This window comes from Heteronotia binoei, chromosome 8, assembly GCF_032191835.1.
Source record: "Heteronotia binoei isolate CCM8104 ecotype False Entrance Well chromosome 8, APGP_CSIRO_Hbin_v1, whole genome shotgun sequence".
Classification (NCBI taxonomy): domain Eukaryota; kingdom Metazoa; phylum Chordata; class Lepidosauria; order Squamata; family Gekkonidae; genus Heteronotia; species Heteronotia binoei.
Window position 1 is genome coordinate 79,903,387 of NC_083230.1, and position 18,524 is coordinate 79,921,910.

General features: G+C 48.2%; 1 protein-coding gene across 1 annotated transcript in view; it reads right to left on the reverse strand.

Annotated features, from left to right (window-relative positions):
• The window catches only part of MEI1 (meiotic double-stranded break formation protein 1), an 89,212-nt gene that overhangs the window by 39,334 nt on the left and 31,354 nt on the right, over positions 1-18,524 (reverse strand). The window contains exons 7-12 of the mRNA XM_060245361.1: positions 18,205-18,335; positions 11,131-11,245; positions 8,961-9,077; positions 7,953-8,052; positions 3,531-3,665; positions 2,903-3,017 (exon numbers count right to left, since the gene is read on the reverse strand). Coding sequence (XP_060101344.1) covers positions 2,903-3,017; positions 3,531-3,665; positions 7,953-8,052; positions 8,961-9,077; positions 11,131-11,245; positions 18,205-18,335 — 713 coding nt within the window. The remainder of the gene's footprint in view (positions 1-2,902; positions 3,018-3,530; positions 3,666-7,952; positions 8,053-8,960; positions 9,078-11,130; positions 11,246-18,204; positions 18,336-18,524) is intronic.

An 18,524-nucleotide genomic window follows, 5' to 3' on the forward strand; every position in this document is an offset into this window, starting at 1 on the left:
GGAACTGAGGCTTTTGTTGTCCAGTTTTTCTCTTCCAGTACTCACTCTGTTTGGGTGATCGTTGGCGTTTCTGGAAGGATGGCCTCCAGGATTTTCCCCGATTAAATTGTTGGGAGGGAGGTTGTGAAACTCCCAGGCGCTTAGCACGCTTGCGGCCATCATCCACCGAGGTCAGAACTTCATCTGTGGATGCATGGAACAGGCCCAGACCGTCGAAAGGGAGGTCTTCAATTTTTTGCTTAATATCTGGCTGCAAGTTTGTAGATCGCAGCCAGGCATGATGGCGCAGGGCAACGGAGGAAGCAAAGACTCTCGAGGAGCATGACACGGCATGGCGTATTGAATTTATTTGTTGTTTGGACACTCTGGAGAGTTCGGACACTAAGTTGGAAGCCATTCTCTGGGAGGTATCAGGAAGGGAGGGAATGAGAGGCGTGAACTGATTAGCGAGGTTGTAGACATAAGCAGAAAAGTAGGCCAAGTAGTTATTGAGCTTAGAGTTGGTAGAAGCTAAAGTAAATATCTTCCTAGCCAGGGTGTCCAGTTTCCTACCCTCGCGATCCGGTGGTGTGGGGTGTCTGGACGGCTTGGCCTTAATAGCAGAGTGCACTATAATTGAGTTAGGTGCCGGGTGTGAAGCCAGAAATTCAGCATCTGGAGGATAGACTCTATAGAGAGAATCGAACCGTTTAGAGGTAGGCGGGACTGAGGCTTGCTTGTCCCATGCTTCCCGCAATTCCTCCAGATGGACTGGCAGCATTGGTAGAAGTGACCCTGGTGGGAAGTCAGCTTGCACTAGGTCATGTACAATGTCCAACACCTTAGGCGAGTCCGAAGGTAAAGTGATTTGTAAAGTGTCAGCCATAGTTGTAATTAGATTCAAGTAGGCCTTCGAAGCATCCGAAGGTGAAAGACGGAGCTGTGGCGTAGTTCCCGAAGCCAAAGAGGCAGAGTGATCCTCCGAATCTGACGATGCTGAAGTTTCTCCGTCGGAGTGAGAGTCCTCTCTAGAATGTGGTGATACGATCAGTTCCGAAGCGGAAGTGTGAGTTCTGGAGGTTTGCACGTCCTGATCCTTGGAAGGTCTTGGAGTAGCAAGGACTGGAGGGGCAATCGAAACCGTCGCGGAGGCAGTGCGGGGTTTCGCCACATCTCGGTACCGAGGACGGTCTTGGATTTGAGGCGATTCCGTGTGTCGAGACGGAGCATATTCGGGCTCTCGAAAATGGGTAGGCTCTCGGAGTCTATCATAGCTACGGGGCCGAGGAGACTCATCATAGCGGGTTCGGGGAGTAAGAACCTCACGGGCCAAATAAGGAGCTGATCGATGGTATCGGGAGCGGCGTGTTGCCTCTTCAGAGGGAGAATGGGAGAAGCGATGGTAAGGTCGGCTTCGACTCCTCGGTGAAGGAGATCGAGAGAAAGAGTACTCAGAACGTGCAGGAGCATAGTAATCTTGGTGCTCATAATAGGTGGAGGAACCGGAATCGTGGCGCCTACGAGGGGAGCGAGAGCGGTCTCGAAGAGAAGGAAGATGTGTTGGCGAACGCGAGAGGACTCGGTGTGTAGAGGCTTGCGTAGAGACTTGAGTTGCTGATTCCCTGAACAAGGGAGAAACCGCGACATCACGGAAGCAGCCGGGTCGAAGAGATGACTTCAAGTACATCTGAGTAGGGACGGTAGGTAGGTCGGTCTCGGGCTCGAGAAACTCGGAGGGTACCACGCTGGCGACCGAAGGCGAGCGAGACCGAATCGGGATTACTTCCACCGCCGTAGGTGAATGGGGCGTCAACTGCGGCATGTCAGTGATTACATCGGACGGCGCCGACAGTTCGGGCGGAAGTAACAGCTGGGCTGATGAGACTGCGTTGGGGTCCATTGTCACCGGAGTCGAGGCTGGGTCCCAAGGTTTCTTGGGAGCCGAGTGTGACTCGTGGAGCTTTCTCGGAGCCGAATGAGTCGATTCGAAATGGCGAGATGTTTTCGGCGCCAAATCCGACGCGTCAGAATGACGCGATTTTTTAGAAGCCTTATGGCCGGTATCGGCGTGCTTCGAGGGTTTCTTTCCGGACTTGTGAGGCTTCTGTTTATGCGATAGAAGCGTGTCCGGAGAAGCCGAATCTCCCGCTCGTTGTGGGGGAGGCGGCGAGGCCGACGTGGGCATAGCCCTCAAGGACCGTTCAAGAAGAAAGCTCTGGAGCCTTGCTGCGCGGTTCTTACGGGCCTGCTTGCCAAAGTTAACGCAGTGTGGGCAGGAGTCCACTCGATGGGCTTCCCCAAGGCAAAACAAGCAGTAGCTGTGGCCGTCAGAGGTGGGGATCTTCGCTCCACAGCGCCTGCACTTTTTAAACGTAACCTTCCCTTCCATGCGCTCCGGACAAGGGAGGGGAGGGAGGGAAAGAAAGGGAAACGAAAGCGCAGAAGCGGACTTTTTTTTTTTAATTTTTATGGGGACGAAAATAGTAAGAGTTATGAAGAAATATGAGGAAAACGAAGGGAAATACGATACCAGAAGAAGAGAAGAACGAAGAAGAAAACGAGCTAAGGAGGAAACGCAGCGAGGTAGGTGTTGTCCGGGCGGCAATAGGGAAGAAACTGAGTGGAATGGCCGCTCCCTCCCCGCTCCAGGCATGCGCAATCGCTGCCTGCTCCCCAGGGCGGGAGGGGAGCGCGCCAAAAAACGCTATAGGCGAGCTATTGGAGCTCCGAGGTATGGATCCGTTGCCTGCGGCAAGACCCATGTGTGGGACTGCACAGAGACCATGAAGAAGATCACAGAGATCTCAAATGCCTGAAAAATAAGCAGATTGCTAGTCCTCAACACTGATGAGAAAAAAGATTTTTGCAGGCATCACCCATTCATGGCTCACCATAATCCTCAAATCACAATCAAAAGACTAACCATGAGACCCCTGTTAGGTGGGAGCAGTGGGAGGTCACTACATTGCTTCAGTACACTTTCAACCAGCTTCTGCAGTTCTCCATATTGCACTGGAGGAAAGCTCACATGATCCTTTCTGTTGTAACAAGAAATAGTCAACAAATCAATTTGGAAGAAAGCTTGCTGGAGTCAAACTTCTTAGCAGATGCCAGCAAAAACAGAACTGTGTATGTGAAGGCCATTCTAGACAGGATGGTGGCAGTTGTGATCAAACACAAAACTACTCCAATGACAAGAAAAGTGTGAATGGGGATCCAAAAGCAAAAGGCGCACATGTATGAAAGCTGACTCTTCTCATATCTGCCCCCTTGCCTCACCACCCAGCCCCTTTCTCCAAATGCTTTTCAGCAGGTCAGATATACACATCCTGCTTATCCATCCATGTGACTCGTGCAATTCCATGTTTACTACATGGACCTGAAGTCATTACATCTCCTTTGGCCCTAAAACACCACCAAGCCACAAGTCTCCAAGAGATGGAATAGCCACATTCTGCTCATCCAGAATGTTCATCCTGTAAGGGTGTTAGAGAAGCACCAGCAACGCTGAGAGGGCTAGAATGAGGGCTAGTGTATCTTTTCCCACTTACCTCAGAAGTGCAGCTACAGCCTTCACAGCTTCAGTGGCTACTTCCAAAATAGGGCAGTTTATAGTTTCTACAAGAACACTAATGGCATCTTTAAAAACAGCTGTATTTGTAAATAATTTTATTTCTGCTGGCTGCCTGAAATGAAAAATGCAGTCCTTAAAGTAGTTTCCTATAGAAAGGTTTCCAGATTTTTGTTACACAGGGTTTTTTAAAATATTGTTTTGAACATTAGAGCACCAATATCAGTAATAAAAACTTTTACAAGTTTGTAAAATAACAGAGCAGTTATAAGTGGACCACAGGCTAGTACCTTAAGTTATATTAAAGATAGCAGTTGATATCTGAATAGCAAACTGAAATATGTTCTGAATGGATATCATGACACTTTCACTACAAGATATTTGCCCATATATGAACCTGCCAATCTCACATGTCAACACCAATTAAGGATATTCTCCAAGGCCTTTGAAGTATTATGTGAATTACAACCTGAGAGATACAGGGCCATGTATATGTTACATGTGTATGCAAAAATATGCCCCCAAAATTCTAATGCTCACATGCACGTTTGCATTACATAATGATAAGGAGCACAACTCCTTCTCTCTTATACATGGTAACAAATGAGTGTGTCGCTGTACAAATGTGTGAAGCAGCCAGCTTAATACCTAACAAAAGATCTGGGGCTAATCTCTCTAGCTTTTCACATCATGTGCAGCACTGTGGCATGGAGACATGAAAACCTGGAAGAAAATCAGAAAAACTAGAAGAAAGCAATGGGTCTTCCCTACCCAGCCTTATTTTTTACGATGTGGAAATAGCAATCTTAGAATAGAATGATGTGAACAGTTTTTAAGATACATTTTAAAAATATTAATTGCCCTTTACAACTCGGAATGTTTTCTAATAGTTGTGTAATAACCATGAAAGACAGCTGTGTGTGTGCTAAGTGCCATAAAGCCATTTCAAACTTCTGGCAACCCTATGAATCAGTGACTTCCAAAACACTGTATAATTAACAGCCTTGCTCAGGTCTTGCAATCTTAGGACTGTGGCTTCCTTGATTGAGTCAATCCATCTCATGTTGGGTCTTTCTCTTTTCCTGCTGCTGTCAACTTTTCCTAGCATTATGGTCTTTTCCAATGACTCTTGCCTTCTCATAATGAGACCAAAGTACAATAGCCTCAGGTTAGTCCTTTTATTTTCTAGGGACAGTTTGGGTGTGATTTGATCTAGAACCCACATATTTGTCTTTTTGGTGATCCACAGTATCTGTAAAACTCTCCTCCAACATCACATTTCAAAGGAATCAACTTTCCTCCTGTCAGTTTTCTTTACTGACCAACTTTCACACCTACACATAGTAATAGGGGATTCTATGATATGAATTATCTTGATACTGGTTGCCAGCAACACATCCTTACACTTATGGATCTTCTCAGGGCTTTTTTTTTTGTAGAAAAAGCCCAGCAGGAACTCATTTGCATATTAGGCCATACTCCCTGACATCACCATGGTTTCACACAGGCTTTTTTGGTAGAAAAGGCCCAACAGGAACTCATTCGCATATTAGGCTACAACCTCTGACATCAAGCCAGCCGGAACTACATTCCTGTGCGTTCCTGCTCAAAAAAAGCCCTGGATCTTCTGTAGCTCCTTCATGGCTGCCCTTTCCTATCTCAGTTTCCTTCTGTTTTATGGGTGCAGTCCACCTTTTGGTTGATGATGGAGCCAAAGAACAGAAAATAATAAATATTTAACAAATTCCGTTTCTTCATTGTAAACTGTAAAGTTGTGTTATTCTCCAGTAGTCTTACTTTTCTCTTTGTCATGAGCCCTGAGGAGGGAGAGCTGGAAGGGTTAACAGACCAGGAAGAATGACCTTCCAGCGCCTCAGCCGAAGAAGCAACAGCTGGCCCATCAATCACTCTCCCCACATTCCAGGCACCAGCTCCAGCTGTTGACAATCAGTCTCCTCTAAGCTCTCTCCCTCCCATCTCAAGAATGCAGAGTCGTCTTCAGAAAAGACTCTCAGAACGCAGGCACGAGGCACGCCAATGCTTCCGATCTCTTAGCCCCGAATTCTAGGAGAATTACGGCCACCCAGGGAGCGGGCTGACTGAGGCTTCCATTTAACTCAACCCGGGACTTGGCAACCTCGTGGAAGCAACAAGTTGATTCCCTGGCTTGCATCCACGCTCCTTCCTGATTCCAGGTCCTGACTGGTTTGAACTCCTTGGCACCCTGACCCTTTGGCTTTAGACACTGACTTCTGCTTCTGGTTTGCAATTTTGCTGTGGTGACTTGGCTCCTGTTTGATTTCCCAAACTTTGACCTCAGACCGGCTTTGGACTCCTGCCTGCCTGCAGAGGACTGCCTTCAGAGGATTCCTGAGAACGTGACACTCTTCTTGATGTTCAGCTGTAATCCTGCTTTGGCACTTTCTGCTTTAACCTTCATCAGCAGTCATTTCAAGTCTTCACAATTTTCTGCCACTTAGGTGTTGTCATCTGCATATTTCAAATTGTTAATGATCCTTCCACCAATTTTCATTCCATCATCTAAATCTAATCCAGCTTTCTTTATATGTTCTGCATGCACACTGACGAGACAGGGAGACAAAACACATCTTTGTCTGACATATTTGCCAATTGGAAACCATTCTGTTTCTCCATATTCTGTCCTAACAGTACCTGCATGTCCAGAGTACAGGTAACACATCAGAACAATCAGTTATTGTGGCACACCCATCTCTTTTAAAACCAAGCATAGTTTTTCATGATCCACACAGGTAACTACAATTGTGTATTCTGCACAAATGAACAAATCTCAGTTCTGGTCTGCTTCAGATTCCTCCATTTACACAACATGGATAAGAAACTGCTCTGTGTTTGGAATTGGTTTACAAGTCCATCCATTCCACATCAGTCTCCTTTGAATTACACTCCCAGCAGCTGTATTCCATTTTTTTAAAAGGGAGTTGTTAAAAATCATCACATAACGCTACAGAACATGTATTTTTTCCTAACAATGAGTCAATAAGCCATTACAAGTAAATATAAATTATTTATTTTAATGTTTTGTTATTTTAATTCTGCATTTACTTTGTAAGCTACTTCATTAAGTTATATGCTAACAATTTCTGTGAGATCTAAATATTTTAATTTTTTCTTTCTTTTCTTACCACAGTATTAATGGTTTCTGTTTTTAAATCTCTTTTCTCCCTCAATTGAAAGAAACAGCAACTTGCTTCTTCATTTCAACCACTGGGTATATTTATCATTACTATGTGAATAAAGCTAAGGTATTTATAATTTTGCATTTCATAAATATACCAAACAGTACAATTTAAAGCTGTAACTAAGTTGTACATAATATGTTGTTTGTAAAGTTGTAACACGTAGATCTTAGAAGAAAATACAAATATTTCATCAACTGTCCATTGTTTTCCACAGTTTAGTTCCATAGCTTTAAAATGTGTAGAAATTTCACACCTGACATCGAAGATCCTGTCTTAACTGCAGGTTTTTAAGCAAGCAAGTAAAATTATTCTGTTTCCCAAAACCGCTGGAAGTGCCAAGAGACTATATGGGCACATGGCCAAATCTGCAGTCAGAAACACAGATGCAACTCTGACAAGGAAAGCTGCCTATGCAACCAAAGCTCATATTTTAATCAAAGGGCTAGAACATATTTTGAAGCTCTTGTCCATATCTAGCTTCAGTCCTCTATAAGGCCCTCCCCACAGTATCTCTGGAGCTATATTATCAAAAAATATGCTGCACATTTCTTTTTGAGCCAGTGTAATTAATTCATGGAATAAAAGAGGGGTGACACACTGATTATGAAACTGTGTACTATACCCATTCCAAAAAACTGACAGTGCTGCATTTACCCTACTTGATGATTCCACCAATATCCCCCCCCCCCCGCCACACTGTCATACTTTCATGACTTTGGGGGGAAAGGGCAAATAACCATTTTCCAGAAAGAAAACTTTTTTTTCTGACAAAAATACAAGACCAAACATAAAAACAGACAGAATCCAGAAGAAACAAATTTCAAAGGGAAATAAAGAAAGTAACATTTCTTGTACATCCTTAAATGAGAGCCAAGACCAGTACTTCTGCTTCACACCTTCTAGTGAGTTGCATCTGTTGCAATATGAGATTAGAGCAAACAAACAATCCAACTATGACATTTGCTCAACAATTGTGAAATCAAATAGCAAGGCCTTTACTAAGACAAAGCATAAGACAGAGACTTTCACAGCAAATTGTATGCATTACCTGGACACCTCTTCCACTTGAAAGCTTTCCAGCAGACACCCACTTACAACTAATTTTCTTCTCTAAAATGTTTCTAAAAGTATAGAAGTATAAAAGTATAAAAGAAATAATTTGGTAGGTTGAAACCCCTTACCGTTTTAGTATTTCAGTTAGAAGCAAAAGTCCCTGTTTGTGCAATTCTACATTATTAAGACGCAGGATTTCTTTCAGGCTCTTTAAAACAGGTTCGATACCTAGAATGAAGTTTTTCAAACATGGCAAATTGCCAAGAATGAAACACACATGGCTGGTAAATAGCTGTTAGGAAAGAGATAGCTGGGAGAAGATGAGAAACTTATGTGCTATACAACAGCGATACTAATTCCAACCATGCATCATCACCTGACAAAGTCCACCACTAAATATTAGCAAAGTTATTTCTACAAATAAAAAGAGGTCAAGTAGGATGTTTGGCCTATTACTTAAAATTCAGTACTTTGAATGCTGCTAGAAAAAAAATTGCCTTGACTTGGATAGTCTAGGCAACTTTGATCTTCTCATATCTTGGAAACTAAGCTGTATTGGCCCTGGTTAGTATTTGGATAGGACACCACCAGGGAATACCAGGGTCTCTAGGCAGAGGCAGGCAATGGTAAACCACCTCTAAATATATCTTCAAAACCCCATGAGTAGTCATCATAAGTTAGCTGTGACTTGATAGCAAAAAGAAAAAATTGGTACTGCTACTAAAGTCCTAACTTTTCAAACAGTGGTTTAAATAGTGGCTATTAGAGCATAGTTTTCAATCAACAGACAATTATCCAGCAGAAAAAAATAATTATACTAAATTAATGTGTCTCACTAAAAGTCTTCTCCAAATCAATGTTTCTTACTAAAAGTGTTCTTCAGCCACTCTTCTGTATTTTGCACAAGTGTTAAATGCACTTGTATTAGTAGTCTGGGGTTTGGGATGAAGATTGATTTACAAATACATTAGAAACTTCCAGCAATTCACAATTCATGTGTGATTTTGGCCCAAGTCACTGCAGCACAGGAGTACTAATTTTTTAAAAAATAATCCTAATATTCCAACATGCATATATATGAAAGTCAAATGATATCACAACAGCAATTCTGTTAGGCTATGGGGGTGGTAATTTACCATAGACAGTGTGGCACTTGGAAAAGAAAAGATGTTCCTCAGTCAGCAGAAGCAAGCAGCAGTAAATTGACCAGATGAGAATTTCACTTGTACAGAACAGACACTCAAACAGGAACTCTGTAAGCAAGCATAACAATACATTCATCCTTGCAGCTGCTGAATACAATAAAATGGCTCTCAGAGGAAGAAAAATTAAGAGTCAAATGTTCATTTAAAAACTCCACAACATACTTGAAGGGATACCTAGAAAAGCTTTGTAAATCCCAAGAGAAGAGCTTGCTACTATTGTTTCATAATATACATGGTTTAAGAAGAGACAATGGGAGTCAAGAACTGATGTTGGAGATAGGGAAACAAATATAAATAAATAAGACTTCTCAGAGCTCTGCCATCTCAAAAACAAGTGGAATACTGCACATCACTTGCCAGTGCCCACTTTCTAAATGGAAAAGAAGTTGTGGCTCAACCCTGCTTCTAATATGGAGGTTCTACCTCTCAAATCTAAGATATGAATAGAAGGGATGTTGTTACAGGGAGAATGTGAAACACTGAAAGCATGTATAGTGGTGGGAAGAAGTGAAATAAAATCCTTGGGAGGGACTAGGAAAATGAATCCTAAATAACCAAAACAATTCTCTAATGTATATATAACTGCATAGGATTTAAGTAAAACACATTTATAATCATGCTAGGGTTGTGCCCATGTAAAGATTTTGCTCCACTGTGGCACTGATACTGGAGTGGTAATTATTTTAGTACCCACACAATATTGCTCCCTAATCATTTTCTAGGATTTTCCCTGCTTTGTTCCCATTCTTCCAAAACCAGTTTTGATACAAAGTTTTGGAAAGACTGTACTGGAAGTCAGTTGCATGCCCTGTGGATGGAATGTTTCACACTGTTGTGGATACCATCCACAACAGCAACATTTTCCCTGCCCCAATCCCCCTTGCTAACATTCCCACCCCCCCCACCAGACAGCTTTTTCTTTTTTTTCCAAATTAAAAGTTTTATTGAGTTTCAATTATAAAGGAAGGGGAAAGGGAAGGTTTTACAGAAATCCATCTTGGAGCTTCCCAGGGATCTTTGGGACTCCCATGGAGAGTTGGCAACTGGCCCTTTTATCCTTCCTAGGGATTTCCTGACCCTCTCCTAGTGTTTCCATGCAGTTGGGGGAACTATGTGGTACAGAGGGACTTTACTCCGTCAACAGCTAAAACAGTTTAAAAGATTTATTTAAAATTCACAACTATTTACAGGCATGTCAGAAGTGAACAGAAAAAATAAAATAACATAGGCAAAACATTCCATCTCTCTCCCTACTATAACTCACGCCCTATCTAGCTGGTATATGCAGGGCAGGCACCTTACTTAGTTACTCTTGGGGTACACCTGCTAAACATAGTCCCCAAAATGGCCACCAATTCTAGCCTAGAAGCAGGGCTCTGTCTGTGGCAACTGACCTACAGCTGACTGGCTTACCACCCAAAACTCAATTATAAGCAGCAATTTCTGTCCAGGAATTGCCTCTCTCTCCTGCAGCATTCTGGGGCAGATCTCCTCTAACCTTGTGGGATTTCCTGTCCTCTCTAGGAAGTTGCCCTCAGATTACTGGTTACAGACGGAAGGGGAGAGGGGAATGAGGAGTAGAAGAGGCAAAGGCCTACCTAAAGTTTGATAGTTTCCTCCCATCCAACTCACAGATAAAGCCATACACAAAATGGCATTTCTCCACACAAGCTACTGGGAATACAATAGAATTTTTCTGGCCAACATAATCTAGTTTGAGCAAGAGGGGTGGGGGGAGAGATGCAGCATAGAATGAGACAACTACAATTCCAGGATAACAAGGTGTGCCTAAGTATATGCTTATGGCTCTGGGGTTTAGGATGCCAATCAGTAAACTCTATAAAAGTTACAGTGTATAGTCTACCTAATTCCTAAGTAACAATACTATAGGAATAGACATGTTAGTCTGTTGCAGCAAAGGTTTTAAAGAATATATGGCACTTTAAAAATGGTGCTACAATGCTCATTCCCAAAGTATTAGTGATGCAACAGTAACTGCTGCAGTTATTATAAATATGGCTTCTTCAATGAGATGTCGCCAAGGCCATCCTGCAAAGTGGAAAACAATTTACAGAGCCATCTGGTTAATTTTTTGTGTTACCTGGAATATCTGCATGGATAAAGGCAGGGGCATATTTTGCTGGAGAATGCACCAACACGGCAGCAATACACTGTGCGCTTGCTACCTGTAACAGTTCATCTCTTGATAACAACAGCTGTGAGGAATATCAGAAATAAGATTACTTTATCATTATGACATGGAATTACTTCATCCAATTTCACTAGGAAACTGATTTTATTATTTATTATGAACAAACGAGAACTAAAATTTAAAATGAAAAGAAACATCTTTGTCAAACAGCTTATAACTAATTGTTTTAAGAATGTATCAAGAAACATACTGAATCAGACCAGTAGTTTGGCATCTTGTTTCCCACAGTGATTGACCAGATGTCCTGGAAGACTTACAGCAGGAATACAGAACTGCAAACCTTCCCTGCTTCTTCCCTACGGCAACTGACACACAGAATATACTGTCTCCAAACACGGAGGTCCCATTGAACCATCATGGCTAATAGCTTATTCTCTATGGATCTCTCTATTCCTTCTTTAAGCTATCTAAGCTACTGTTCTACACAGCTTGTGGCAGTAAATGCCATAAAGTAATTACGCATAGTGTGATGTTCTCTCTTTGGTCTATCAACTTTTTTCTATACTGAATCAACCCATCAATTTATTAGGTGCCTCTAAGTTCTGATACTGTGGGGGAAAGAAAAAAGAGATCTTTTTCATTTTCACTGCTCTGTTTAGATCAGACATTAGCAGCACAATCCAGTGGGGGGGGGGGGGTTTGAAAGCGCTGTGGAAGCGGACTTACTGCTACACCGGTGGTATGGAGACCTACGCCGGCGGATCCTACTCCGCGACAGCGGAAATGGGGCATGTGCCACTCTTTGGCCACTGCAGCATGCTGCAGCATGCTGCAGCATGCCACCGCTGTGGGCTGATGGCAGCGCACCACCGCGCCGCACTAGGGACACAGCAGAGGCACAGGGCAGCACTTCAACATAGCGGGCCGACCCAGGGGCGTGGCCACCGCTGGTCGGCTCCCAGAGAGCTTTCGACGTGGGAACGCCCCCCCAACAGGCGCAAACTTGTGCCACGCAAAATGCTGGCGTAAACCCATAGGCACTAGTGGAAGCAGAAAGCACACGCCGGCAGCACACAAACCCATTTGGGAGCCGTGTTATCACCCCACCAATCACCTCCCGCTTTGGGCTGGCCACGGCCCCCTTCCCGCACCCAATCAGTGCCCCCCCACAAAGATTTTGACTCTTGCCACGCACAACTCCCAGGGAGGGCAGGGCACAGAGAAGGATGTTAGTTAAGTTAGAGCAGCTGGACTTGGGGGGAGGTGAGCTAAATTTGGGCTGCTTGTTTAACCACTTGTGCTTCCCAATCCTAACAGGTCTCACTTCCAGAGCCCCCCATATTGACGAGTAAGTGCGGCTAGGAGTCCCCGCAGCCCCCAGCCCCCAAGACCATCCAGCATGGTTGCAACTTCAGCCGGGGTGCTGGCCACCACACATGTGCATGTGGGGGGGCACCTAGCCGTCCATCCTGGTGGCGGCCCCCTACCCCATGTCTCAGGTATCCCCATGCCAGGGCGAAGGGGGTACGACACGTGTTCCAGCTTTCCGCAGCCCAGTCAGCGACTTGCCAACTAGGGCTGATCCTGCCACTAGCGCCAGCCCCCGCCGTGGCTGCCGTGATTACAGGCTTGCTTGCGATTCAGCTGGCCCATTATGCAGGATAGCTGGAATTGTGTGGGGTGGCTCCATCGGAGGCAGCCAGGATGCTTGCCCTGCTCCCCGCAGGCTCGCCCAGGGGTGGAGTCTTATGCCTGCAGCTGGTAAGGCTCCCTCCCGTCTCTGTCTTTCAGGTGTGAGCGCTGCACTCCAGTCTCTGCAGCCGCTGAAGCACAGCCGGCTGGTCCCATCAGCCCTGCAGCAGTTGGTGCGTCCTCCGGCAACATTTCAGACTGCGGGAGCCAGCAAACTCCACGCGCAACATTGCTCTTCCTGCTTGCAGATCAATAAACTTAGCCCAGCACGCCCATCTTGTCTTGTGTCTTTCACTTTTCCCACCTCGCCCCAGCCCCCTGTATCCCCCGCGCACTCTGCTCATGGCCATCCAAAGGGCATGGCTCGGTGGCTGGGGGGACTCTCGGGGCACTCACTTAGTGCAATTGTGTGGGAGATGGAAGTAGGCAATAGTGGTGAAGGGCGGGGGCTGACAGGTGGTGAGGCAGATGTTTGTCCGGGGTTGCACCATGTGTCCATGCCGCCTGGGTCTGTGATGCAGCTGATAGGGGGGCCCACAGGAAAGGGGGGGCGGCCCAGAGGGTTGACTTGGCCATCCAAAAATATTGGCCGCTGTTTGCCAAGGGACAGCTTTAGCTGGAAGTTGAGTCTGTGGCCACTCACACCTCACAGAATGCCTGCCATGGTGCCCTCTGCCTGACAGTCCCACAGCCACGGCATGTGGGAACCCTGCCAAGGCGCACCCGGCATTGCACAGGGGTTCCCGGGTCCCCTCCCTATGTTTTTCTACCTTGTCTTTCTTTTTTGTGTCTCTCCCCAGGACTTCAGCTCTGCCTGCCATTTTGTCATCTTCCCCATGCCTTTTCCAACAAGTGCACGAATTTTTGAAGGGATCCCGAGAGTGGTCCCGACAATTCTGGTTTAATAATAGGTAACAGCATACATGGGAGCACGCGGTGTGTGAGCGACCGCACTCACGGCATGCTCTTGTCCCTGGGTGTCCTGCCCGCGTGCCAATTGGCCCATATGTGAGCTCGCACATGCTCCCGATGCAAGTGCCTCCTAAAGTCCTGCTGGGCGGCGGCCCATGCCCCTGCCTGCTCATTCTCCTCCTTGGCGACCCGGTTTCTGGGAGGGGAAGGTCCTGTGGGGCTGGCAGGCATTGACAGGTGGTGATGTTGTGTAGCATGACGCACACAGTGACCAGCTTAGTCACAGGCAGAGGCTGCATGCTGGTGTCGGCCACCAGTGTTGTGAAAGCAGTGGAACCTCATCTTCAGCTACTCGAAGGCGCGCTCGATGCCCATGTAAATGGCCCTGTGCACCTGGTTGTATGCTGCCCAGTCCTCGGGTGCGTCCTTCTGGTACGGCGTCAGCAGGTAGGGCAGCAACGGGTACCCTCGGTCACCTGTGGAGGACAGGAAGGTGAGGACAGGGAATGGGAGGGGCGCCCCACGCTGCCACCTGGTGGTCTTATCTAGCTACCACCCCTGACCATCCGGCCAGGCTGCCAGGAGGCGATTGAGGTCCGAGGACATGAAGATCTAGGCATCATGTAGACTCCCTGGGAACTTCACCACCAGATCTGTGAAAAGTCCCTGGTGGTCGCAGGATGCCTGCACGTTGAGGCTGTAGAAGTGGTGCCTGTTCCATGGGATCCTCCCGCAGAGCCACCAGGGTGACATGCGTGCAGTCCACAGCCCCCACAACATTGGGGAACCCCGTGACCGCCACGAAGCCAGCTCTGGCAGTCCGCAGCTCCTCCTCACCTGTTGGGAACCGCATATGCTGCTGGAGGCACTGAAGCATGGCGTCTAGGAAGAAGTGGAGGCAGCGGCTGGCCAACAACTGGGAGACCTCCAGGACCTTGGCCACCACACCCTGTAAGGAGCCAGTTGCCAGGAAGAGCAGGGAGATGAGGATGGGGATGGGGCGGGGGCCGGTCACTTGGCTGCAGAGGCTCGCCCCGAGCTGACAGGTCCTGGATGGCGGCGTGGTCCAGGCGAAAGCAGTCCAGACAGGTGGCATCCTCGAGACGCAAAGTGCTCAGGCGCTCCCAGTATCTGCGCACCCGATGGTGTCTCCACCGCCACCGTGCAACCCACACACAGATAGCGTGGAGGATGTGCAACGGCCACACTCGGGGGGGGGGGCTCTGGCAGTGGGATGAGAGGGCACCACCCGCCATGGGCCCACATGGTTTGCGTACTGTGGAGCGGGCTGCGGTGGCCGTGCTGCTGCCCCAAGATGCTCCATCACAGCTTCCAGACACCGCTGGAGCTGTGAGAGGCCCTGCATGAGCAGCGGCGTGGGGCCATCAAGGCCAACCGATGCCCTGCTGGTGTCCCATAGAAAAGCTGGGTGGGGCAGCATGAGAGCGACCACTATCAGCCTGCTGCGGTCAGCAGCCCCCCCATTCCACTGCCCGTGGGAGGAACGGCGGCAGACAGATCAGCATCGACCAAGAGTCACCGCCAACCGAACTGGACTGAGGCAGAGAAGATGCTCCTCATTGGCTTGGTGGCTGAGAACGCCACAGTGGTGCTCGCTGCCACAAGAGCCGGTGGGGCGAACTCCCATCAGTGGGGTTTCTGGCGTATGGCGGCAGAGCGAGTGTCCGCTGTGAGCCAGGTCCCCCGCACAAAGCATTCTGCTCATTCTCCTCCTTGGCGACCCGGTTTCTGGGAGGGGAAGGTCCTGTGGGGCTGGCAGGCATTGACAGGTGGTGATGTTGTGTAGCATGGAACAACTCCTTTGGCCCTGCCAAGAAGCGAGTCTGGCATCTCATCACTGAGGGCTCGACCTATGAGGAGGCGGTGGCCAAGGCTGTGACCGGCTCTGAGCCAATCATGGGACCCCTCATCTGCCCGGGGGCAGTAGCTGGCCACAGCATTGAGGTGATCCGCAGTAGGTTGGCACCATCCCCCCCCATCCTCGCCACAGTGGGACTGCCAGATTCTGACGGCAACACCCTTTGCCCCCCACCCCAAGTGATTCCCTGGAATCGTCCTGGGCTGCCACTAGCTCCACTGTGGACCCGGAGGCGGGAGGCCGCTCTAGCAAGACAGCCAAGGACTGGAGCTGGCCGCCCAGCACCTGCGGAACAGGAGGTCGGCAGGTCCAGTGCCCCCCCGCCGCCCCCAGGAGGTCCGGACAGCTGTCAGGAGGCGCCAAATCAGGGGGAGGACACATCGAGTGAGGAGGTCATAGATGCTGCGATGGGTGACCTCCGTCTGTCCACAGACAGATAAGCAGCCTGCGTCCCTTTAAGATACGACACTGAGCACGGGGCGTGGGGCGTCCGCGACTTGCCGCTCGTGCCACCATCTGACCCATCCCATTCCACAGGTAGCCACACCATGACACTGGTGGCTGATGTGGTGGAGAACCTATGGAGGGCATCCCCATGCAGACAGTTGGCCATAGCTGCCTCCCTCGTGCTGCGGACCCTGGATCTGCCCACATCCCCTCCCCATGCCCCAGGAGCCGGGAATGTGAGGAGGGGCGGGCACGGCAGACTTGTGTGTGGGGAGGCCCCCGCCCCCCCCCGGACCTGGCCCCTAAGCAGGGGGAGCCGCTGGGGGATCCAGAAGGTGGCAGCGATGCAGAAGACTGTGCAGGTGGCCAGGACTCAGGGCTCAAGGACCACGGCCAGCTCAAAGAATCCCTGCCACCCTGTCCTCCATGTGGGCAGCCATAGAGCGGGACCGGCTGGAGGTGCACCGGGAATGGCAGGAGGCCACGGCCATGGACCAATGCTGGATGGCGGGGATGGAGGGGACCGTGTCCACAGCCACTGGCCACCTGTCCAGTCTCCTGGCCATGGCAAGGCAGTCACAGGAATGGGACATGAGGGTGGAACGGCTGCTCACCAATATCAACCAGTCCCTGGAGGCCGGCGGAGGGGCTGCTCCTGCCGTTCCCATGGCGCCCCCCCCCCCCAGTGAGGTAGGCAGGGAGACGCTGCACGCAGGCTCCGTTGGGGGCGACGTCTGGGATGCCGCACCCGCCCGGCAGGGGACCGGCCACTTTTGCCCACCACGGCTTGAGACAGCTTCCTGTGAGGGGGTCGGGCGGCAGCCCCTCTGCAGCCCAGCGCTTTAATAAATCTTATCCCTGCACATTGCGTTGAGTCCTTATTCAAGGGGGATCTGGGGGTGGGGGGAGGAGAGTCCTGCACATGGCCACTTTGAAAATGCCTCACGCCCCTCATGGGTGTCCGATTCTCTGCGGGCAGGCACAAGCACAAGCCACTGCAGCGACTGTCACCAGCAGCTTTGGTGCATGGGTGCCTGCAGCGGGTGGCCTACTGTCCTGGCAGGGGGCCCCCCCGGCATCTGGGACGCCATCTGGCCATACAGCCCACGGGAGGGACACTGACAGGGGCTCGGCTTCGCCCTTTTGGCTGGTACGCTGCTCCATGGAGCTAGTGGTAAGTGCTGACCGGATGGTTCCCCAAGGATTACACAGCCACATAATGGGGCTGGGTGTGTGCGTGAGGAGGGTGGGGCATGCAGGCAGCCTATCACCGGGGAGCGCTCTCTCCGCCGCCAAATGTCACGTGGGCCAGCTCCCCGGCTGCCGCCAGCCAATCCCTGGCGTCCCTGTGGAAGCGCCCCCTCCTGTCCCCACCCTTGCGCCGCTCTGGGAGCCCAAGCTGCAGCGTATTTTACACATCTACAGGCAGCGGCCTGGGCTTGGGCACACCGTGCTCCGGCACCCCAAACCCCTTTGGAAGCCAACGAGCGGTGCTGTAGATCCGCCCACGCCCGAGCAACCGGCCGCCACGTATGTCTGGATTGGGCTACCCATTATGTAAATTCCCAATCCCCTTTTTTAAAAAAGTAATATGTTTACTCCTTTCCAATCCTCTGATAGAGAGGCCAATTTTTATATTTCATATTATTAGCATAGCATAGCAACAACTTCACATCTGAGTTCCTTAAGAAAGCCTAGGTGCATGCTAACTGTACCTAGTAGCTTGTTAATTTTTTAATATGTTGATTATTATTTCAACACTGTACAGTGAAAATAACTTTAAATTAACAAACAAATGCTTACAAAAATTAAAATACATCTGCATACTCAGCAATCAGAGGGACCATTACAGAAAATATATGATACTATCTGTAACTAGTAAAAAGCATTCCTACTCTTTAAAGAGATTTTTATTTGTTCTTTAAAAAAAATTGTTCTTGGGCACAAGGTGTTTATTAATTTTATTTAAGAATTTTTTAAAAAAATTTAATGAAGTAAGTTTAGTATTCAACAAGAGAAACTCAAAATATAAACTAACACAACAACTGGTTTTATCCAGCACATGAAACCAGGTAACTTCTTGTAGCAATTACCTTCTTGAGCATGAAAGGTAATGGACTTTCTCTCTCAAATAACTCTGAACTTGCAGAATTTGCTCCTTTCTCTGAATTACCCATAGTAACTGAGACAAAGTAGTCATATTTCAACAGCTGATTTAACAAACCTGCAACAAAGAGAAAGTAAATGAGGAAATGTAACAAACACAGATTATAAAACATTTAAGTACCACATCATAGCATTCTAAAATGTCTACTGTATATGATTCTTTGGTAGTTGTCTGCCATTCCGATTGCTACTACTCTTTGGGAAGAAATGATGACAACGACGATGATGACGACGATGACAACAGACT